The 22,903-nt window shown below is 34.5% G+C and overlaps 4 protein-coding genes across 11 annotated transcripts; 2 read left to right on the top strand and 2 right to left on the bottom strand.

Annotated features, from left to right (window-relative positions):
- The first annotated feature begins 4,258 nt into the window (after positions 1 to 4,258).
- On the top strand, positions 4,259 to 12,998 carry LOC111374856 (transcription factor MYB3R-1-like). 4 transcript variants are annotated; one of them, XM_022997603.1, is made up of 10 exons: positions 4,259 to 4,514; positions 5,071 to 5,144; positions 6,201 to 6,353; positions 6,812 to 6,866; positions 7,125 to 7,182; positions 8,426 to 8,520; positions 8,663 to 8,766; positions 9,067 to 9,195; positions 9,389 to 12,179; positions 12,555 to 12,998. In XM_022997603.1, the coding sequence occupies exons 3-10, from the start codon at positions 6,277 to 6,279 to the stop codon at positions 12,663 to 12,665; spliced, it is 3,420 nt and encodes a 1,139-aa protein (XP_022853371.1). In that variant the 5' UTR covers positions 4,259 to 4,514; positions 5,071 to 5,144; positions 6,201 to 6,276; the 3' UTR covers positions 12,666 to 12,998. The 4 variants fall into 4 exon arrangements, with proteins under 4 accessions (XP_022853371.1, XP_022853373.1, XP_022853372.1 ...); XM_022997605.1 differs by having other exon boundaries at positions 6,206 to 6,353; XM_022997604.1 differs by lacking the exon at positions 5,071 to 5,144.
- A 644-nt stretch (positions 12,999 to 13,642) lies between these two features.
- Positions 13,643 to 16,842, bottom strand: LOC111374857 (alcohol dehydrogenase class-3-like). Its single transcript, XM_022997607.1, has 6 exons — positions 16,588 to 16,842; positions 16,441 to 16,478; positions 15,040 to 15,442; positions 14,350 to 14,586; positions 14,088 to 14,246; positions 13,643 to 13,914 (listed from the first exon to the last, which is right to left on the bottom strand). Exons 1-6 carry the CDS (start codon positions 16,825 to 16,827, stop codon positions 13,795 to 13,797), a joined length of 1,197 nt encoding a protein of 398 aa, XP_022853375.1. The 5' UTR covers positions 16,828 to 16,842; the 3' UTR covers positions 13,643 to 13,794.
- Positions 16,843 to 17,744: 902 nt separating this feature from the next.
- LOC111374860 lies at positions 17,745 to 19,991 on the bottom strand. 5 transcript variants are annotated; one of them, XM_022997610.1, is made up of 3 exons: positions 19,586 to 19,978; positions 19,054 to 19,296; positions 17,745 to 18,535 (listed from the first exon to the last, which is right to left on the bottom strand). In XM_022997610.1, the coding sequence occupies exons 2-3, from the start codon at positions 19,161 to 19,163 to the stop codon at positions 18,070 to 18,072; spliced, it is 576 nt and encodes a 191-aa protein (XP_022853378.1). In that variant the 5' UTR covers positions 19,164 to 19,296; positions 19,586 to 19,978; the 3' UTR covers positions 17,745 to 18,069. The 5 variants fall into 5 exon arrangements, 4 of the variants coding, with proteins under 4 accessions (XP_022853378.1, XP_022853381.1, XP_022853380.1 ...); XM_022997613.1 differs by having other exon boundaries at positions 19,216 to 19,296; positions 19,586 to 19,974; XM_022997612.1 differs by lacking the exon at positions 19,586 to 19,978 and having other exon boundaries at positions 19,054 to 19,128; positions 19,216 to 19,308.
- Positions 19,992 to 20,451: 460 nt separating this feature from the next.
- On the top strand, positions 20,452 to 22,513 carry LOC111374859 (transcription factor MYB3R-1-like). The gene is made up of 3 exons (XM_022997609.1): positions 20,452 to 20,529; positions 20,717 to 21,719; positions 22,095 to 22,513. The coding sequence occupies exons 2-3, from the start codon at positions 20,787 to 20,789 to the stop codon at positions 22,203 to 22,205; spliced, it is 1,044 nt and encodes a 347-aa protein (XP_022853377.1). The 5' UTR covers positions 20,452 to 20,529; positions 20,717 to 20,786; the 3' UTR covers positions 22,206 to 22,513.
- Positions 22,514 to 22,903: the final 390 nt, after the last annotated feature.

The following is a 22,903-nucleotide window of genomic DNA, read 5'->3' on the forward strand; positions in this document are numbered from 1 at the left end:
GGTGCATAACTTATATTGTTGCTCTTGGAAAACACAATTTATTCAAATCAGTATGCTATTAGAAAGTTATTTGTTCTTGAAGAGCATAATATTATAATATCTAATATAAATTATGTTTTTGTTCTTGAAGAGTAAATCTTTGCATAATTTATATTTTAAATAATAATATTTTCTTGCTCCCGGAGGGTATTACGTTAAAATTCTAATTTTTCAAAAGAATATTGATATGTTGCTCTTGATATAGCTATAGTAAATACAAAGTGCTCTCCAAGTAACAAATGTTTCGAAATATATATTATTTTAAATTATTGTTTATCCTTAAAAGAAGATACAACTCACGTCATGTAGACATTAACTCTTATATGATTATATCATGATTAATCATATTTACGAAAATTAACTAAGTCTTTTGTTTAATTAAATAGTTATTCAAATGACAAATTTTGTATTTAACCAGAAGTTCAATTATTGAATATATTATTATTTGGCACAATTAGTTGGATCATCACTGGATCAATAAATGATGCGAAATTGAAAATTCAAACATTCAATGAAAAATTAGAAAATTCTTCAGTCCAATGAATTTCTATATATCAATATTTGTTATCTTTATTAAAAATAGGTTATCACTAGCTAAAAAATGGATTGATTTCTCTATATTCTTAAAAAATAATTAAGGTGATATATAAGGGTCGTCACCTCTATGTTGACCATCCAAATATTATTTATATTTAATAGATTTGATACATCTACTAAATGATTACATGATGTTCGCAACCTGAAGTTTACGATATAATTGTTTAAAAGTTAAATTATGATCATAATTTTTAGATTATACAATCAATACAATGTGTCTTGTTAATGCTGGTGAGTCCAAATCCTAACTTTTAAATAAATATTAGTTAGGATCAAGAGCGGAGCCAGGAAATTAGTTTAGTGAAGGCAAAATTTTATTGATGCAAAAAAAAAAGCAATAGGTCGTATAGGAACTGCTCAAATCAATATGCTTGAAATTCAAACCGTAAAACAAGTCTATGTAGTTGAAACTATGAATGAATAAATGCCTCAACAAAGGTCTAGAAATTGTTGAGAAATGCCATCTTATATTTTCCATGGCATCTTCTTGACATTGCCATAAAAAATGCCCAATTGAGCCATTCCAACCCATATTCAAAATTCAAAATGGTACAGACCTTTAACCAATAACAAATAAATAAAACGACCATTCATTTTACATTTTAATTGAAAAAAAAAAAAAAAGATGCACTCATACATACAATTAAGCAAACACATCATTGGAATTAATTACCTCAATTGTGTCAAATGATTCCAACCAAGAATAAACAGGCTTCCATTCAGGCGGCTACAGCAAATGATTGATCTTTTAATAAGCCAAAATATGGTAGTAGTCGATCTTAGTGGTGAAACAATTTCAAGGAAATAGACAAATAGAGATTTGAGTTTAGAAATAGCAACCCTAATTTACCACATATTCTCTTGACATCTTCTTCGCTTTAGCAATCAGCACTGGTATCACTGGGGCTCTACCATCTCATTTGCACCACCAAAAACCATCTCAAGTCCCCACACGATTAAATCACTAAACTTTCTCATCCTTTCCCTTTCTCTTCTTCGTCAAATCGATTGTTTAAGTATCTCCATCTCTATTTGATTATCCTCTGTCTCTTCATTGCCTTGGTCAACCAACTCCTCATTTCATCTGAGGCTGACCCCCTTCTCAATGGTTGGACCCTTGCTCACCGCTTTCACTCCCTCCAAGTCGTTGCGTTTCTCCTCTGCTTTTCTCATTTTGGACAACGGAGGAGAACTCCTGGGCTTTGCTCAGGGGATTAGCATAATTAAAAAAAAAAAAAAAAAGCCTTTGGAGATGGGCCCAAAAGTTCATGCCTGCACTGGACTTCTTTGGGCTCCGTCCTTGGTTAGGATATTGATAAATGGTTTAACGATATTTGCTTGTTAAACGCTTCCAATTATTTTCTTAATTATTACTATTAAAAACAAAATATTTTCATTTTCATTTAGGGAATGCTATTGTGCATCGTACCAATATCATAGTTCTATGTACTATAACTTGACTTATCGCAGAGACTAGTTTTGTTTAATTATTTTAGTAGTGCAATGTATATGAAATTGATCCACTTCAATGTACTGAGATTGAAAGTTAAGAACTGAGATTGAAAGTTAAGAATGCTAAGAATAAATGAGTAATTTGAACTTTTGTGGCAAACGATTTGCTAATTGTAATTTGATTGGACAAATTTCTCAGTATTAAAGGGTAAAAATTAAGAAACTGAAAATAATGTACAAAAATATCATCATCTAAATCCTCGTAAAAGATAATTTGAACCAAAATTTTGAAAAATAATCCATTTAGATGCATATACTAATAAAAAAGATTAGCAAGAGATCACACCAGCTCTAAATGCTCTAACTCGATTTGACGTCTTGGGATGACTTATATTTGATATATCTTTGGCACGCCTATCGTATAAAATATAAATACATTGGATTATAAGACAAAAATCTTCAAAAGAGAGATGGAACATGAAAGGAATATGATTCCATTTAGAAGGCACATACTTTTGCAAAGTACATAAACATAACAAAACTTAAAATTTTAGAAAATGCTCATGTCCTTGAAATATTGAAAATTAAAATATTTCAATAAGTTGTGACGTTATGAGAAAAAATAGAATCGAAAAGAAAAAAGTTTTCGACAATATTTTTATACAAATGTACCGTTTCATATTATGCCCCATTTTGGTGGGGATTAAAATAAAATTTTTAGTAAATTTCGATAATAGTTGATAAAATGTACGGTTCAAAAGTTGTTGAACCCATAAAACATGTGGCTGAAATGATTTGTTGAGTTTGATTTAAATTAAAATTTGGATTTCAATTGGTATCAAATAGGGGCTATAAATAGCGAGGATATTGAAATAAATTTATTGAAGCATATCGATCAAAAATATAATTAGTCAAATAAACGGATGCAATCATAGCAAACAGAATCTGCTCGAGCAACCTAAAGTTTTTGAATTTACATTCCAAACACCTAAATGTACATACTTATGCAAGATAAAAATAGAAAAAATAAAGTCGTAATAAGTAATATATTGTTCTTACCGTAATGAGTTTTGCAAAAACTTGTATAAATAGATAAATATCCTATGGTGAATGCAAACATAAGTTTCTATCTTGTTGGACGATAATGCATGAAATAAATGTGATTATATGCAACTTATCTTATATGATTTTAAAACTAACTTTTAAGGATTTTATGACTGAAGCGTATAATTCAAGTGATTTATCAAGAGTGTGAGTAAATAAGTGTTGTGCTCATTTTTCCTTGACCAAAGTTTTGTCTCATTGGATTTTTTTGATAAGATTTTTAATTATACAACTTTTATTAGTATTCAAAATAATAATATACTCTTTCTCTTTTATTAGGATTTTTTTCCAATAATGCTTTAATAGAGACATATTCTTTGTGTAACAAATTTTCATAACATACAAGATATTTGTTTTCAAAATAATAATCTTATTTGCATGAGACTCTTGAAGAGATCAACAAGAGCTATTTTTTGAATCATCATATTACCACAATAACTAGAGGTTAGTAAATATATCATATGAAGACGGTGTTATTTGAAAGTTATATCAAGATAACACAAAAACATGCTTCACTAGAATTGCAATATTGAAGACATCGACGTACATGAAAATAAAATAATACAAGAATTGAAATAGGGATAGCAACTATACTTTTTTTCCTTTGATCAAATTTTATTACATTGAAAATTTTCTTGACAATGTTTAATGAGACATATATTTTGTATCTTATCGTTCAAGGGGGAAGTATTGTAAATAATATGTTTATTAATGAATGACAATTATACTACTAATTATTACCGATATATCCCTTGCAACCCTAATTATTCTCTATATAAATATGTAATTTTGATTTTCAATAAAATATATACAAATTTATAGATTTCTCTACTTTATTCTTTTTTTCTCTTGTGCTTTCAATAAAATATATACAAATTTATTGATTTCTCCACTTTATTCTTTTCTTCTATTGTGCACAACAAATTGTTTTTTATTTGACAACTCAAACCCATTTTTCCCCATAAAAACGTAATTACCACTGAGAGCCGGTCGCCGGTAAAAGAAACTTCCCGTTGGACTTTATTAAGTTTGAAAAATGTCACAAAAATAGACGGCAGATATTCAAACGAGCAATAGATCCCATCCGTCCATGGGCGACAGCAACCTGGAAGGCTTGAACCCAATAATAGTATTAGGGGCATCTTTTATTTGAATTAAGGACCGTTTTTTCCTCTCCCCAAACACAATCACAAATTACTCCTCGCTCTCAAATTCACCCTGTAGCAGATTGTTTGCTCGTTCTGAGATATATTTATAAAAATAAATATATACGCTGTGTTGCGCGCTGAATTGATTCAATTGAATTTGTGAAGCTCGTTGCTGTAAGTTTGATCTTTCTGCTTAAATTAAGTTAAATTAAATGTTTCGATATTCATTATTATTATTTTTTCATGTTGGAGTATGACATATATAAGAATTTCGTGATTAGAACCCTAGTCGAGATGAATTTTTTATACAAAGTTAGAGATTTTGAGATTAAATTTGTGGTTGCGTCCATTATATCTTGATAGAAAATTACAGCCCTTAATTTTCTATCTCAGTCAAAAGCTTGACTATTTTTCTAAGTTTTAAAATCGTTTTAATCTATATGTTCATGATGAACTTTATGGTCGAGCTATTAAGGAATTTTGTGATCACAACCCTCAAAGTTAGGAATTTTTTGTTTAGAAGTGTAGAATTTGATGTCTTAAGATTTAAATTAATGGTCACTTCTATTATATTTTTTATTGAAATTTCCAAGTTCTGGATTTTCTAGCTTTTGCATCTATCAGAATTATTTCACTTTATTTTTTTTTCCAGTCAATAGATTTGTATTTTTCCCTCCGCAAGATTTGACTTCTATCATTTTGATAATTGATCTCAAATTCAACGTTTCAGGGATGTTGTCTATTTTTACTTGAATTCGTGTCGCCGCGGACTTGTCTACTTTTTACTTTGAGCATAAAAATTGTGTAAGCTCAAGAAGTCATCATTGAAGTTTGAAAAGCAATTGATTTAAATTTTTTTCTTTTAGTTTTCTGCAAGCTTAGTTGACAGTAAAATGCGAGTAGGAATGATTGATATTTGTTTACGAATTTATTATTAGCATTTAGTACTTCCAAAGCACATTTTCAATTTGTTGTATTGAGAAACTTTGTGTGACCAAACTCTGGACGTGCCCCATGGATCAAGAATTTTTGAATATGTTGGGGTCCACCGCAGATTTAGTTTGTTTTTCTTGGTCAAAAATGCATTCTAATATATCATGTTTAGAATTTAAAATTTTATTAAATTTGGTATTTAAAATACGAATTTTTTCATTTCCCCATGCAATCGTGGATATATGTTAGTTGCCACACGTCACATTGTCTTAAGAATTTTATAATGAGTTGTGGAGCGCATCAATCCTAGAAGTCCATCCGTGGTATTTAAAATTTGAGTTTTTGTCATGGATTATACTGCTTGAACAGGGCCAATTTGAAGAGGGCACATGTGGCCTTATTGAAGCAGCAAGGTCCTTTTGTCATTCCCCTGCGTAGTCACGGGTTTTCTAAATGTTAGTTGTCATGTGTCAAATTGTGTTAAAAATTTTATAATGAGTTGTGTAGGCCACCATCCTAGAAGTCATTTTGTGATATTTAAAATTTGAGTTTTTCATTTTCACGCGCGGTCATGGGTTTATTAAATGTTAGTTGCCATGCATCACATTGCTTAAAACTTTAATTGAAGGACACTGAGAAAGAAATAAAAATTTTAAAGCTTGGCAGGTCTGTTCAATGAAAAATTGGTTTCACATTTTAAGGAAAATTTCTTACAGATCCAAGGTTTCCTTAAATATTCAAGTGCTTCCCAAATTTTGGTTTCCCTGAAATAATATGCTGTGATTGTACAATGGATAAAGTTGATGATTTCAGAATATCTATTAATTTTTTACATCTCAAGCATAGTTGCATTGATTGTTTACGTCCTGACATTTTTCTCATGTCTAACCTTCTTCACTCTTAACCTTTGACTTCATTCTGGAATAGGTTAGTGCCTAACTCATTCTAGGGAAGCATATAATGATTTGGGGAGGAAAATCTGGAGCCTGTCTGTCACACAAATATGGAAAGTGATACAGCAAGCACCACTCCTTCAGATGGCTCCAGAGATTGTTTACAAGGAGTTCAGTCTTTGCACGGGTAACTTTCTGAGATCACAAGAGATGATTATTTTGCAGGTCGTTTAAGTATTCATTTTGTTTCCTCAGGTTATCTACTTTTGCTATATTATGTCACAACTTGGTGATAAACAAGGTCCATTTGCTTGGCATATTGAGTGCTAATATATGGTACATAAAAAATCGTTTCTTGATTCATATGAGTTTTGCATGATTATCAAAGAGGAGGTGAGGTAGGCATGATTTGTTGATTCTTCGAACACATGATCCCCGTGATGTTAAATTCACTGTTTTACACTTAATGGTCCTCAGTTTTTGGAAAAGTATTCTGGAAGACGTCTACTTTGCTTTGCTTTTCCCAACCACTCAAAAGTATAGAGTAATAACCGAAACGGCATACTGTGTGGAGTTTTTTGCTACCACACAGATCAGATTATGCAACTTTTTTGTAATTTTTTTATTTTTTATTTATTTTTATAGGAGAACAAGTGGACCCACAAGGCGTTCCACTAAGGGACAATGGACTCCAGAAGAGGTAAATTGGCATTCTCTTCTAATTTTAAATAGTATTAGCAACTTGAGTTGTGGAGAATAAATTTATTCCCAAACCAGCCACCACTTTTAGACAAGTGAGGACAACCATACAAATTTAAACATTTATTATACAATTATTAAAATGGTGGGTGCTTCTCTCCAGGTTTCTTGTCATTTAGATGACTACAATTTGACCAATCTGTAACTTGATTTTCTTTTCTTTTAATTTGTGATCCCAACAGAATTAATTTTTCTGCAGGATGAGATATTGCGCATGGCTGTTCAACGTTTCAAAGGAAAAAACTGGAAAAAGATAGGTAGGAAAAAGAATGAAGCTTCTCTCCTTTACCACTTGTTTAACAAGAAAAAGACACGTCTGATTAATCTGTGCTCTTTTGTATTTACCTATTATTTCTAATATCGCAACTTTTGTTCATTGATTTTCTAAATATCATTTGGTTATCATGTTGAACTAGCAACCTAGCAAAATTTGTTCAATTTCCAAAGCTTCTCATCGGGTACTATGTTGTATGTTCAGCCTTAGAATGCACGTGACTATAGGACAAGACATGGCATGAATCGTGAAACTTTTTTTATATTTAGTCTGGACATTAATGGTGGAAGTTGGAGCAACAGTTGGATTCTGAAGTTTTTAGTTACTATGGACCTAAATGAAGAAACTGGGGCAGACTATGCAAAGACTATTTTGAGCAAGGGATGCATTACTTCATTACATTATTTGTTTATAACAATTTTACGGACAGTTTTCCTTGTATTATTACGACCAAGTTCGCCGTTTGGAACTAGTATTTTACAGTATATGGTCATAAAAACTTGCTAATTTTTCAAACAATGTTAACCTCATTAATTGCATGGGGATGTCATTAATTAAATCAAAGAATATTGAAAAAGTGTCTCTTCCCCCTTTTCCAAATCCACGAATTTCTTAAAGTTATAGGAAATTCCAACTATGTCAGGGAAAGAATCATTTCTACATATAATAATTCAGTAAATCCCTGATTGATTCCGTCAGATAAGTGCAAGTTCCATGCATTTGTCTGGTAAAATTTCTTGTGGCCTTTTTAAGTCAGAATATCTGCATAGAAATGATCCATCATGACTCGACAAGAATGTGGAGATAAATAGAATCCAGTAGTTTGCATAAAATTGAGTTTATCAATACTCTTCCGTGCACAAAACCATAATAACATTTGATATGCGAGGGGAATTATGAGATTCCTTTTTTATACATTGAAAATTAAAATTTCTAAATGATCCCAATTAGAATTAACACCCAGCCCTTATCATGTACACATCATGCAAATGGCCTATTCCGCTGAGGATGAGTTGTGGCCTTTTACTTTACTAGGTTACCTTGTCATATACTTCAACACATATTTCTAATGTGGTTTAGACTGTCAAGTAGTTTTTCTCAACCAAAATGACAATCAATTTCACACGTTATAAAATTTTTATTAGCATAATTCTGACCTTCAATTCCTATTGCCTACATTATATAGCATAGACAATACAATATATTTAAGATTGTGCTATATGTAGCGGATTGTTTCAAGGATCGAACAGATGTACAGTGCCTACACAGATGGCAGAAGGTTCTTGATCCAGAACTTATCAAAGGTCCTTGGTCTAAAGAGGTTAGGAAAATTTTATTTATTTATTCTTTCTGAATTCTTCTCAATTAAATTTAATTTTGTTTCATTCTGGCATAAATAATCCTAATTTTCTGTTTTGTATTACATGATTACCCAACTTATATATCTTTTAATATGTGATCAGGAAGATGAAATGATAATCCATTGTGTGAACAAATATGGGCCAAAAAAGTGGTCCACCATTTCAAAGCATCTTCCTGGACGCATTGGAAAGCAATGTCGTGAAAGGTAAGCTTGGAGGTGCTTCTTTTAGTCTTTGTAGCTCTTCAGTGGACCTTTTTGTGCTTATTTACAGCTTTCCACTGTTAAATAACTTCAACTAATGATTTTCCAGATACTTGTATCTCATTCCTATTGAAGTTTTTAAAGATTTATGTTTCAAATTTCTTTAAAATGCACTTCTGCTGGTGTTGGCTGGTTTATTCTTATATACCAATGAAGGTGCAAATTTCATTTCTTGTGATTAAACAGCTCTGGATTTTTTTTCACCGTTATCTGCTTTATTTGTTTATGCCATGTATTTCACAGGTGGCACAATCATCTTAATCCTACCATAAACAAAGATGCTTGGACACAAGAAGAGGAATTGGCTCTGATTCATGCCCATCAAATTTATGGAAACAAGTGGGCAGAGTTAACAAAGTTCTTGCCTGGGAGGTGAAGTGATACTTAATAGTTGCATGACGAATATTTTACTCTATTAGAGAATAAGAGCAGCCGCCATATATCATATATTTACCATCTCATTTATTCAGTCTATGAGTCTGAGTTGCTTTTCTATACTAGTTTGTTCCATTAATACGGAAGTTTACCACCTTGAGTTCTGAACTATTTGTCTATATGATACCAGGACTGATAATGCAATAAAAAATCACTGGAATAGTTCTATCAAAAAGAAACTGGACACATATTTATCATCAGGCTTACTTTCACAGTACCAAGGTCCGCCTATTGTTAGTTATCGAAATCAATCAGTGGCATCCTCTTCTTCAAAAGCACAACAGAGCAGTGAAGATGATCCTGTTATTAAAGACAGAGTAGAAGTGGGGGAAGCTTCAGAATGCAGCCCACATTCAACTGTGGCTAGTTTGCCTCAATCTACAAATGACCCAATCAATACAATTATACGTAATAGAAAGAACTTTGGAGTCAGTGAAGAATCCAATCATAAAAAAGATCAATGCTCCAGTTCAATGACACGTTCTGAAGATTTTCGCCCTGCTTTGCCAGACAATACATTTTCCATGCTGGAAGTGCCTTCAGAAATGAGCATCTCTTCAAAGTTTCTTGAACATGACTTACCTTTAGATTGGGGGCCTTTTGCAGGGAAAGATTGGCAGCTTAATCCAAATGAGCTACCGGACATATCTTTGCTGGATCTAGGGCAAGAAGCATCAGGACTACTCATGCAAGCTATAAATGGCAGCAACCACCATGACAATATAGACTTTCCACCAGAAGCTTCAATTGAATTGAATGCTTCTACCGCCATGGGAAACATGGTTATGAGTTCCGATATGCCTAATCTTGTAATTAATTCAGATTTCAGGGTGATTTACCCAGAAAAGGGACGTGATGTATTTTATCCAGCTGAAAATGTTGGTGGTGGCATTGATGGATCTGCAGATTCGTTACTTCACCAATCTTCAAATTTCATGATCCCTAAAGAGGGAACCTTTGCTTCAAAGTCTTGCTGTTCTACGAGTTCTGACATGCTGGGAAGCTCATTTAGTAAACCTTTCCCCGATCCAAGTGAACTTCCTCCTGAAGATGGTTTGGTTATGGAAGGTATTGATCCTTATCAGCTGAACGATTCCTTGTATGGAAATGCGGAGCAGGCGTCTGTCCCTGATGATGGTTGTTTTTCATGTGAACATGGATCTGTGCAGGCAAACTGTTCGTTGAAGGAAGTTCCAATTAATGATTTTTCCTTAACATCGAATGATTCTCAAAGCTGTCCTTCCAGCGACAAAGGACGAGTCCTAACTTTCTCAATCCCTGCAAATGGAACTTTTACTTCACAGTCTTGCTGTTGTAAGAGTTCAGACATGCTGGGAATCTCATTTAGTAAACCTTTTCCCGTTCCAAGTGAACTTCCTCCTCAAGATGGTTTAGCTGTGTACGGTATTGATCCTTATCAGTTGAATGATTCCTTGCTTGGTAATGTGGAGCAGGAGTCTGTTCCTGATGATGGTGATTTTTTTTATGAACATGGATCTAAGCAGGCAAACTGTTCATTGAAGCTAGTTCCAGTTAATGATTTTGTCTTAGCATCAAGTGATATTCAAAGCTGTTTACCCAGGGACAAAGATCCAGTTCTAACTTTCACAATCCCTGAAGATGGAACTTTTGCTTCACATTATTGCTGTTCTATGAGTTCTGACATGCTGGGAAGCTCATTTAGTAAATCTTTCCCCTTTCCAAGTGAACTTCCTCCTGAAGATGGTTTAGGTATGTACGGTATTGATCCTTATTGGTTGAGTGATTCCTTGCATGGAAATCCAGAGCAGGAGTCTGTTCCTGAATATGGTTGTTTTTCTTGTGAACGTGGATCTGAGCAGGCAAACTGTTCACCGAAGCTATTTTCAGTTAATGATTTTGTCTTAGCATCAAATGATACTCAAAACTGTTCTTCCAGGGACAAAGATCAAGTTCTAATTTCTGCAATCCCTGACAATGGTCCTTTTGCTTCACAGTCTTGCTGTTCTATGATTTCTGACATGCTGGGAAGCTCATTTAGTGAACTTTTCCCCGTTCCAAGTGAACTTCCTCCTGAAGACGGTTTAGTCATGTACGGTATTGATACTTATCAGTTGAATGATTCCTTGGATGGAAATGCGGAGCAGAAGTCTGTTCTTGAAGATGGTTGTTTTTGCTGTGAATATGGATCTGAGCAGGCAAACTGTTCACAGAAGCTAGTTCCAATTAATGGTTTTGCCTTCGCCTCAAATGATGCTCAAAGCTGTTCTTCCAGGGACAAAGATCCAGTTTTAACAGATGAACAAAATGATTGTGGAGCTTTATTCTATGACTCCCCATGCTTTCCAAGCTTGGATATTCCATTTTTCAGTTGTGATCTTGTTCAACCTGGCAGTGATATGCAACAAGGGTACAGTCCACTTGGCATTCGCCAACTGATGATATCTTCCTTGAATTCATTCAAATGGTGGGACTCACCATCTAGGGAAGATAGTTCAGATGCTGTTCAGAAAAGTATTGCCAAAACTTTTACAGACGCACCATCTATACTGAAAAAAAGACGCCGCGATCTGGTGTCTCCTCTGTCAGAAAACAGAAGTCTGAAACAGCTTGAAAGTGACTTGAGGCAGGACTCACTATCCAACCTGTCCATTGAATGTTCTGGATTAGAGGCCGTGTGTGATGAATGTGTAGACCAGAAAGTACTTATGCTGTCATCATCTCCAAATGACAGAAGAAACTCTGAATCTACTTGGGTAGATAAAGAAAATGTGATTCCTGATTTTGAAGAGGGGAGAGAGGAGGGCAACAAAAGCTTTGTAATTTCGGGAAGCAGAATGCTACAGAAAGAATTAAACAGCAGTGAGTTTATGAAGATAAAACAACAGAGTGCAATAATGGATATCAAAAATATGGCTGGAGGCAATGATTCAGTAAAAACCGTGAGTATTTTTTATTGTGTGCAACTACTTTTTTAGGAACCTTTTTTTAATGCTACTAACATGCTCATTTTACCGATCTGGCCTTGTAAAATCATTTGTCTAGATGTAATAATATATCACTGTATGCATTTTATGAACTTCAAGCCGAAAATAAGAAGAATTTTCTTGTTGAAATACTTGAACTTCGTGTTCGACTTCTTATGATAAAACCATTCTAAAAGTGTCATTAGATTTACACTTGAGAGAACTGCATATTTTATCTTCAATGAACTTGTTGCAATGTGCACTATCTTTTCCCGTATAGCAATAGATCCTCCTCCTCCTGTCCACACAGCTATATGCTATCAAAAACTTATCTGGACAAAACCTTCGCAGGGGCGCACCCTTGATTTTAATGAGTGTGGGACACCGGTGAAGAAAGCTGAAAAGTTGTCTAGCAGCATTGGTTGCTCAAGTCCCTTCCCCCATCTAAAGAGTTTCAGGTAAAAGGCGCTCATAGCCGAGGCATTGTGCTGTAAAATCTGAGAGTCTATACATATGTCTCCTTAGATTAGTGTATGAATTGGTTTATTCCATTGTAATGCTCTAAAATCTGAGAGTCTACACATGTCTCCTTTGATTAGAGAGTGAATTAATTTATTCTGTCGTTTAAATTTTGTCAAAGTGTGTAGAGTTATTATATGAATTAGCTATAGGTATTGTTTTGCTGAAGTATTATCATGGTTAAATCTTTGGTTTCACAATGTAATTTTCACTACAACGATCATTTTAAATGGTGTCTTTGCAATATATTTTGGGCTTGTCTATTATGTCGATCAATTGAGGTGTATTTAGCTCTTGAATAGTTATGAGATCAGAGTTCTTGGAGCAACATTTTGCTTGTTTTATCTTGGCTCTTACAATTTTGGATAGTTTTTGTTTCATTAATTGATTAGACTGATATTTTCGTTAAAGAACATTATCTTGGAACGTTTTTGCGATCTTGTTTCCGAACTCCATATTGTCCCCGATCCTACTACTCTGTCATGAGTTTTAGAGGATGTTAAGATTCAGGCATGATTCTTGAAATTCTCGCACCTAAAAATTTTGGCATCATTTTTATGTACACCATATTTCTTGCATTCATTTTCGGCACTTAATGTTCTCTTATTATTGGACATGTAGAGCCTAATTAAACTTATGGAGGAATGCTGGAAATTTTGTACATGTATTAAGTTGGTCGTCCTAATATTTTCTCCCCCATATGAAGACCACTGGGGTAAACCTTTTTTACATAGAGAAAACAATGGTTTGAATTTCAAATGCAACATTAGTGAAATCTTGTAGCTTCAAGTGGACGTTATTCTCACTTTCTTTACTTGCTTTCGTTTTGTGTTTTGTGATAATTGCTCTCGGCTAACTGAATTAGGCCATTAATCCTTGAAAATTACCATATTTCTAAACAACTATTTTGCATGTAGGTATACATATGAAATCAATAATACTGATTTTTCTCTCATTAATTTTCTCCATTCTTTATTAATTCTAAAGGATAACGTAGTTTTTGAGGACCCCTTGATAAACAAGCACACACGAGTACTGCTTGATGATAACATTATATCAATACAAGAGAAGATCATTCGTTGTTATATTTGATAACAACTTTAACACAGCTAGGATGCTTCAGATATTCCCATGCCTTGTTAATTTCTTCGAGTGAAACTTCATGGGTCAACAGTTCATCCAGTTGAATTTCCTGTTCAAACAACATTTTTTTCTTTTCAGTCCATGTACAAGAAGGCATAATCAATTATTTTAGGGAAGTGACGAAGGTGTGTTTTCTTTTTTCAACAACTTAAATTTTTAAACGTGGTGATTCAATCAATAAAGCTTCTAGATTTAATCGTGAAACTCGAAAAGGATTCATACCTTATTTATGCATTTCTCAACTATTTTAGGGAGGTCTGTTTGAGGTCTTACTCCACCATAAATGGACCCCTTAATTGTCCTACCACACAAGAGGGGAATGTATTTGAGCTCCCCACTTAAATGAAGTCCTGCACCAATGAAAACTATTGTCCCAAGTCCCTGTTTAAATGACACAATTAAAAAGAAATTAGTCTTATGTTATGATCAATAGGAAAAGCCATTACTGATACTGAAATTAACAGGAAAATTTGAGGAATTTTACCACTTTGGATCCCTCAATTGCTTCATTTAGCAGCTCTGGAACTCCAGTGCACTCATAACAGTAATCTACCCCCAGTCCACCTGTAGTCTCTTTGATCAATTCTGATACAGGTTTATCAGATTCTTTTGGATTGATAAATTCAGTCATTCCAAAGACTTCTCCTTTCTTCTTCTTTAAGTTGTTTACGTCGATCCCAATTATCCTAGAAGCTCCATTCATTCGCGCTGCCTCTATCACCTGCGTTAGTTGCCATTAAGGTTCATTGCTAATAAAATTTTGATATGTATGGATGTCATCATGGTCAATGAAGATGCGTACAGCTAGCACTACCGTAAGGGCATATTTGTACACGGTATAGTCTTGTGTAGTCTAGTATACCAAACACACCACAAATGTATAATGCTATCACTAGCTAAGGACATGTATTATACACGGATTTGGATAACATTGAATAGTGCAATGGAGAAGATCCAATATAGTACCATCCAGTATACCAAACATGCAACGAGTCTATCACTACTGCAGTGGGTGTGTATTGCTATCATTATTGCAAGGGTATGTTTTCTACACTATAGTGAATAGTCTACAGTGCGGCGAACTGGATTTTAACATTTTTTTTCTTTCCTAATACTGTTCAATCTTGTCTACTCCAATATATGAAACATGCCACGAGTAAATACATGTACTTACTCCAAGTCCAACAGCACCAACACCAATAACAGCAACAGTTGAGCCCTTTTCAATAGTGACTTCCCTCCAGGCAGATCCAAAACCTGTGGTGAAACCACAGCAAAGGAAACTTGCATGTGCAAGAGAAACACGGGGATCAACCTTGACTGCAAAATTCGCGTCGATAACGACATATTCAGACCATGTACCACAGCTAAAATGGTGATATATTATCTGATCTCCAATGTGCATTCTTGATGTGCCATCTGGCATTAGGCCAGTGAAATTTAAGGGATATTTGTGGCATAAATTTGTCTTCCCGGATTTGCAATTCAGACATTCCCCACATTCTCCCAGATAGAGTGGCATCACTACATCTCCTTCCTTCAGATTTGTGATTCCTTCTCCCACACTTTCTATCATGCTGTATTTGAAATTTTTATGAAAGTATCATATGATCATTATGTTTAAGCTTAGTTCAGAAATAACATCGTTTAGCAGAATAAAATTCTCGATTTTGGTTTAGATGAAAAGTGTTTTATGGATAAAATCTTCATTAATGTCTCATTTGAAACCAAAATAAATGTCTACTTGAGCACGGACCTGGAAAGGTCACATGAGCTCAAATTCTTATAACAAAGGCAAATTTATTATTTGTTTTGAATTCTGTATATACATGTTTTCGAGCATGTACTTTGATTTTAAGGATGCAGAATTCTCCATTTAGGGTACGTTTATACTCCGGATTCAACATGAATACAAAGTAAAGACATACCTTGAACAAGTAAGAATGCGATTGGTTCGTTATTTTGAGGCCATTTTCAGTTTTATAAAATACTCAAAACGTGTTTGGTATTTTATTTTCAAAAATGCGTTTTTTAAAACAAGGAAAATTTACAACATAAAACTCGAAATGACTTTTTGACATTTTGAGTGTTTTCAATAAAAACACTCAAAAAACTCAAAACAAGGCGAATGAACTAAAAAATTTTCCAAATTAAAATAATTAATAAAATCACACAAAATTTACCCAACTACATATCCTCCCTCCCATACTCCTTCAAAATGTCATAAAACTATTTCTAAAATTTTTAAACTAAATATGTTTTCTAGTTTTTTTTTTTTTTTCTTTGAAAAACAGTTTTTCAGAATGACGAACCAAACGCTTTTTCTGCAACCTTAAAATAATCCCTCAAAGTATAAAACAGAAAATGATTTCAAAACTGAAAATAGAAAACAGGAATGCAAACTAAACGCACCACAAGTTTTTGAAATAAAATTTCAGAATAAGTAACTCAAAAGCTTAAAACATGCTTTATGAACAAGGGTCGTATAAAATTTGTCAGTTGAATCCCAGTATCAAACATGCTACTGCTCTATCCATAAAGCATCAAAGGTAGAAAGAGAGAGAGAGAGATTTACCCAACTCCTTCATGTCCAGGAATCCGAGGAAACAAAGGCTGCAAAAACAGTCCAAAGAACAAAATCAAATCACTCAAATTCAGCAATTTCAGTAGACTGTAAATCAAAAATTTCAAAAACCCAACAACTAAAAACTGAATTCCTTACAACAGGGAGTCCATTGCGACACAGAAAATCAGTGTGACACAAACTTGCACAAAGCATTTTGATCCTAACTTCAGAGGATTTGGGAGGATCCACTTGTATTTCCTCTATTTTCAATGGGTCTCCTGATTTCCATACCACTGCAGCTTTGCATGTAATTACTCCTGGATTGCCTCTAGTCATGGTGGATACCTGGTTGCAAATGGGAGAATATTGTCCAGTCACGGTTCTGTATAAACTCATGTATATATAATAGAGTTGACGGGGACGGGTAATAGACGTGGGCTTGTTTTTTTGCTGTGAACCGTTGCTCGCGTTGTTCGCGTGCTACATTTTTAAATAATTTTTCAATTTTTGGCTAAATGAACTATTTACCACAGGTCAATAATCTGTCTTGTCACTTGTGCTTGTGAAGCTCGTGGATTTGATTAAAAATAGATAGGTTTGAAAACCCGGTCGGTTTTCACTTAAAGAAGATAGCGGGTCGAGATTAAAAATGTTGACTTGAAACTGAGTCGAGGTCGAATTCATGATAAAAGAATATTTAGAAAACAAAAGAAATAAATAAATTGAAGTGAACTAGTCAGTTCTTATTATAAACTGAACGAGAATAGTTACTCAATCACTACAAAATTGAAAGTTTGGAGATTCAAATGTTGAAATTATACGTATCAAATTTGAATTTGGAGATTATTTTTATGAAATTCGAAAGTTGATTAATACATTGGTCTATAGTCGTCATGGCAAGTATCGTGCACTTTCGATATACTTTTATTAGTACTTTTCATCATTGAATAATTATAAATTTTCTCGAAGTTGTGAAATATCTGAATTAATTGATCCACCGGAATAAATATGAAGTTCAAAAATAAATTCTTTAAATCTTTCAAGGTAAGTGCTTATAAATTTAAATGCAGCCACAACTTTAGAGAAATTTATAAATAAAATGTAAGATAATTTTACATGATAATATATTTAATAAGTTGTTGATTACATTCATTTTAAATTAGAAAAGTTATTGTAATCAAATCAAATATGTTTGTGTTTGATTTTGATTATTCGATCATATTCGGTAGAGGTTTTATTATCCGAGTTATTAATGGCTCTAGTTACTTCACCCATGAATAAAGAGACTTAACGTGCGATTTTTCAAAGTCGTGTTTGCTATAATGTGCAGTAGTTATTAACAAGATCATCAAGTACAAATAATCGAAAGCTCCAAAAAAGGTATACAAAAATTGTTCGAATCGAATTTTATACAGTGTGTGACTATTAAGTAAAAACACTAATGCAGCAGCAATCAGTATAAACACTCTTGCTATAGCATTAGAATTGGTATTTGGTTCGATAAAACGTATCAATCAACACTAACCGACACCAAATCCGTCGTAAAAGCAGCATTGCTTTTCTCGTATGAGACCATAAGTTGTGGAATAGCTCTTCGCTAGCAATGAACTTCGATAGATTTTTCAGAATCTGTCACTTTCACACACACTGCTTGCTGGAGATTGTATTGGTTAGATTTGGCATTTCCTGATAGTCATCCGATTCATCCTCCTCGTCTGAGGATAGGAAAGATGGACCCATCCATGACTTAAAACCTTCGTTAACACGTCTCTCCACCTGTGGTGTGACTTCCACTGGATTTATTTCGAGCATTTCCAACCCAATATTCCTTCCTGCAAAGTCATTCTCGTCAGGAAATACAGCTGTTTTTCTTCTTAGCAAGAAGGCGGTTCCTCCGTATAGAACTACCAGCCCCCATGATGCGATTTCATAGCACCAGAACAACGGCAATGAGCAGCTGCTACCAAGCGTGAGGAGAGTTGAACCAAGAATTAGTGCAAGAAGACCAAAAATGATGGCAAACGTGGCATTTAGGATGGATAGACAGCGTACACCTCCTGTAGATGATAGAAGTTTTTGCAAAAACTCCAGATGAGAACTCATGCTGAAATGATGAATCGCAAGAAGAAGACATTACACAACTACAAAACAATAGAATATAACAATTGATATTCTTGAAGCCTCTTAACCCTTCTGTAAGCCTAATGTTTTTCTAACCAAATAATTGACAGCTTTAGTTATCTTCTAAATTATATTTAGTGTTGACGTGCTTTGTAAAAGTTAATGATTTTGAGTTTGGAATCCATGACTGTTAGCACAGCCAGTATAACCACCTTAACATGTTATCCTTGAGTACAGGTGCTACTCAAAGTAGACAAGAACAATTGGACAACTACAGTGGACTATGTGGTTGAATTTCAATATGATGCAACCTACAATCTGGGTTACAATACTTTAACCCACGAACTTCGCGTGCTCAACGATGCAAGAAACAAACAGATATACCACAACTTTCACCCCTTAAATTTCAAAAGTACAATGCCACGATCCTCACATTAAGTAAAACATATAGCCCGATTGAATATGGAGAGCATAATTTGATTAGAGTTCAGCAATTTTAACCTTCGAAATCTAGAGTGCAATGGCCTCTGCTGCTTTAAATAAATTAAAATCCACCAAAAGAAACATGCCCCGCAACTGTGATGCACAAAAACATAGACTGCAATATTCATTCTAGAAAATCCAGTAACATAAGAAAGGTAGGGTCAAAATAACATCTAGTACCTCTTCTAGAAGCACAGTAATTATTCTCAACCACCTTCAAGCATATGTGTTTTGCAGGAGCAGCACGGACAACGGTAATTCCTGCAGGGAAGTTGGAATACATTATGTCTGAAACCAAAAAATAAAATTATGATTATATTCACCACAAACAAGAAGAGTTGAGCGCACTTCACATGAAGTCAAAGGAACCAGAAAATCAAATTGATGAAGGTAAAGTTGTATACCACACCCGTTTGGTTTGCAGAATTATCTATTATGGAAAGGTCAGGTATTCCCATTCTATTTTTACTAATAAGGAAAATGCATCCCCTATAATATTGTTTGTGAAAAATCATGGAAACTCATTAACTACATTTAAGCTAAGGAATACCTTTTCTGGGAATTTGGATAACCTATAAATAAGACCAAGTTGACCAACTCCATAAATGTCCTCAGGCGTCCCCTGTTTTCTCTTCCACCCCCTGCTCACCTTCACAGTTCCTCACCACCCTATTCCTGTCCGCCAGTGGAGACCACTTGACCACCATCCCTGCACATGCCATCCTCTAAACACATAATGAATGGTCCCACCCTTCTCTAAATAATGTTGTGAATTAGATCCCCATAAATTTGAAATGACCCCAAAAAAAGCCCTTGTGGATTTGTTGGGGTGTGATTCTCTTGAATCACTCTTTCGTGCTTCCACTTGATATTTTCAGATTTAGCCCTTGTTTGATCCCCATAATTTCCAAAATACATTTTTGTCTCTCTTCTTCTCAACCACATTTTCTTCAATAAAATAATATTGCACCCAAACCCAAAACTTTTTTCATTTTTTAACTACACATTCTCCATCAATCTTCCATTCCAAAATGCATTCTTGAATAAAAATGGGACTCAAACAAGCTCTTAGTTAATTGACTTGGATTTTGATGGCTTTTGTGACAAAAAGAACATTTTGGCTTGAATAAAATTTGATAGTTCCTCAAGATGGTTTAGCTGTGTACGGTATTGATCCTTATCAGTTGAATGATTCCTTGCTTGGTAATGTGGAGCAGGAGTCTGTTCCTGATGATGGTGATTTTTTTTATGAACATGGATCTAAGCAGGCAAACTGTTCATTGAAGCTAGTTCCAGTTAATGATTTTGTCTTAGCATCAAGTGATATTCAAAGCTGTTTACCCAGGGACAAAGATCCAGTTCTAACTTTCACAATCCCTGAAGATGGAACTTTTGCTTCACATTATTGCTGTTCTATGAGTTCTGACATGCTGGGAAGCTCATTTAGTAAATCTTTCCCCTTTCCAAGTGAACTTCCTCCTGAAGATGGTTTAGGTATGTACGGTATTGATCCTTATTGGTTGAGTGATTCCTTGCATGGAAATCCAGAGCAGGAGTCTGTTCCTGAATTTGGTTGTTTTTCTTGTGAACGTGGATCTGAGCAGGCAAACTGTTCACCGAAGCTATTTTCAGTTAATGATTTTGTCTTAGCATCAAATGATACTCAAAACTGTTCTTCCAGGGACAAAGATCAAGTTCTAATTTCTGCAATCCCTGACAATGGTCCTTTTGCTTCACAGTCTTGCTGTTCTATGATTTCTGACATGCTGGGAAGCTCATTTAGTGAACTTTTCCCCGTTCCAAGTGAACTTCCTCCTGAAGACGGTTTAGTCATGTACGGTATTGATACTTATCAGTTGAATGATTCCTTGGATGGAAATGCGAAGCAGAAGTCTGTTCTTGAAGATGGTTGTTTTTGCTGTGAATATGGATCTGAGCAGGCAAACTGTTCACAGAAGCTAGTTCCAATTAATGGTTTTGCCTTAGCCTCAAATTATGCTCAAAGCTGTTTTTCCAGGGACAAAGATCCAGTTTTAACGGATGAACAAAATGATTGTGGAGCTTTATTCTATGACTCCCCATGCTTTCCAAGCTTGGATATTCCATTTTTCAGTTGTGATCTTGTTCAACCTGGCAGTGATATGCAACAAGGGTACAGTCCACTTGGCATTCGCCAACTGATGATATCTTCCTTGAATTCATTCAAATGGTGGGACTCACCATCTAGGGAAGATAGTTCAGATGCTGTTCAGAAAAGTATTGCCAAAACTTTTACAGACGCACCATCTATACTGAAAAAAAGACGCCGCGATCTGGTGTCTCCTCTGTCAGAAAACAGAAGTCTGAAACAGCTTGAAAGTGACTTGAGGCAGGACTCACTATCCAACCTGTCCATTGAATGTTCTGGATTAGAGGCCGTGTGTGATGAATGTGTAGACCAGAAAGTACTTATGCTGTCATCATCTCCAAATGACAGAAGAAACTCTGAATCTACTTGGGTAGATAAAGAAAATGTGATTCCTGATTTTGAAGAGGGGAGAGAGGAGGGCAACAAAAGCTTTGTAATTTCGGGAAGCAGAATGCTACAGAAAGAATTAAACAGCAGTGAGTTTATGAAGATAAAACAACAGAGTGCAATAATGGATATCAAAAATATGGCTGGAGGCAATGATTCAGTAAAAACCGTGAGTATTTTTTATTGTGTGCAACTACTTTTTTAGGAACCTTTTTTTAATGCTACTAACATGCTCATTTTACCGATCTGGCCTTGTAAAATCATTTGTCTAGATGTAATAATATATCACTGTATGCATTTTATGAACTTCAAGCCGAAAATAAGAAGAATTTTCTTGTTGAAATACTTGAACTTCGTGTACGACTTCTTATGATAAAACCATTCTAAAAATGTCATTAGATTTACACTTGAGAGAACTGCATATTTTATCTTCAATGAACTTGTTGCAATGTGCACTATCTTTTCCCGTATAGCAATAGATCCTCCTCCTCCTGTCCACACAGCTATATGCTATCAAAAACTTATCTGGACAAAACCTTCGCAGGGGCGCACCCTTGATTTTAATGAGTGTGGGACACCGGTGAAGAAAGCTGAAAAGTTGTCTAGCAGCATTGGTTGCTCAAGTCCCTTCCCCCATCTAAAGAGTTTCAGGTAAAAGGCGCTCATAGCCGAGGCATTGTGCTGTAAAATCTGAGAGTCTATACATATGTCTCCTTAGATTAGTGTATGAATTGGTTTATTCCATTGTAATGCTCTAAAATCTGAGAGTCTACACATGTCTCCTTTGATTAGAGAGTGAATTAATTTATTCTGTCGTTTAAATTTTGTCAAAGTGTGTGGAGTTATTATATGAATTATCTATAGGTATTGTTTTGCTGAAGTATTATCATGGTTAAATCTTTGGTTTCACAATGTAATTTTCACTACAACGATCATTTTAAATGATTTTGGGCTTGTCTATTATGTCGATCAATTGAGGTGTATTTAGCTCTTGAATAGTTATGAGATCAGAGTTCTTGGAGCAACATTTTGCTTGCTTTATCTTGGCTCTTGCTATTTTGGATAGTTTTTATTTTATTAATTGATTAGACCGATATTTTCGTTAAAGAACATTATCTTGAACGTTTTTGCGATCTTGTTTCCGACCTCCATATTGTCCCCGATCCTACTACTCTGTCGTGAGTTTTAAAGGATGTTAAGATTCAGGCTTGATTCTTGAAATTCTCGCACCTAAAAATTTTGGCATCATTTTTATGTACACCATATTTCTTGCATTCATTTTCGGCACTTAATTTTCTCTTATTATTGGACATGTAGAGCCTAATTAAACTTATGGAGGAATGCTGGAAATTT

This window comes from Olea europaea, unplaced genomic scaffold (genome assembly GCF_002742605.1).
Source record: "Olea europaea var. sylvestris unplaced genomic scaffold, O_europaea_v1 scaffold1301, whole genome shotgun sequence".
Classification (NCBI taxonomy): domain Eukaryota; kingdom Viridiplantae; phylum Streptophyta; class Magnoliopsida; order Lamiales; family Oleaceae; genus Olea; species Olea europaea.

Excerpts from the sequence above, each read along its gene's own strand:
- LOC111374856 (XM_022997603.1), top strand. The coding sequence starts at position 6,277 with ATGGAAAGTGATACAGCAAGCACCACTCCTTCAGATGGCTCCAGAGAT. Across the intron at positions 7,183-8,425 it reads AAAAAACTGGAAAAAGATAG|CGGATTGTTTCAAGGATCGA; the intron begins GTAGGAAAAAGA and ends TGCTATATGTAG. Across the intron at positions 12,180-12,554 it reads GCAATGATTCAGTAAAAACC|GGGCGCACCCTTGATTTTAA; the intron begins GTGAGTATTTTT and ends AAACCTTCGCAG.
- LOC111374857 (XM_022997607.1), bottom strand. The coding sequence starts at position 16,827 with ATGAGTTTATACAGAACCGTGACTGGACAATATTCTCCCATTTGCAAC. Across the intron at positions 14,587-15,039 it reads TTGGTGCTGTTGGACTTGGA|GTGATAGAGGCAGCGCGAAT; the intron begins GTAAGTACATGT and ends CAACTAACGCAG. Across the intron at positions 14,247-14,349 it reads CAATTGAGGGATCCAAAGTG|GGACTTGGGACAATAGTTTT; the intron begins GTAAAATTCCTC and ends TCATTTAAACAG.
- LOC111374860 (XM_022997610.1), bottom strand. The coding sequence starts at position 19,163 with ATGAATATTGCAGTCTATGTTTTTGTGCATCACAGTTGCGGGGCATGT. Across the intron at positions 18,536-19,053 it reads TTGCACTCTAGATTTCGAAG|CATGAGTTCTCATCTGGAGT; the intron begins GTTAAAATTGCT and ends TCATCATTTCAG.
- LOC111374859 (XM_022997609.1), top strand. The coding sequence starts at position 20,787 with ATGATTTCTGACATGCTGGGAAGCTCATTTAGTGAACTTTTCCCCGTT. Across the intron at positions 21,720-22,094 it reads GCAATGATTCAGTAAAAACC|GGGCGCACCCTTGATTTTAA; the intron begins GTGAGTATTTTT and ends AAACCTTCGCAG.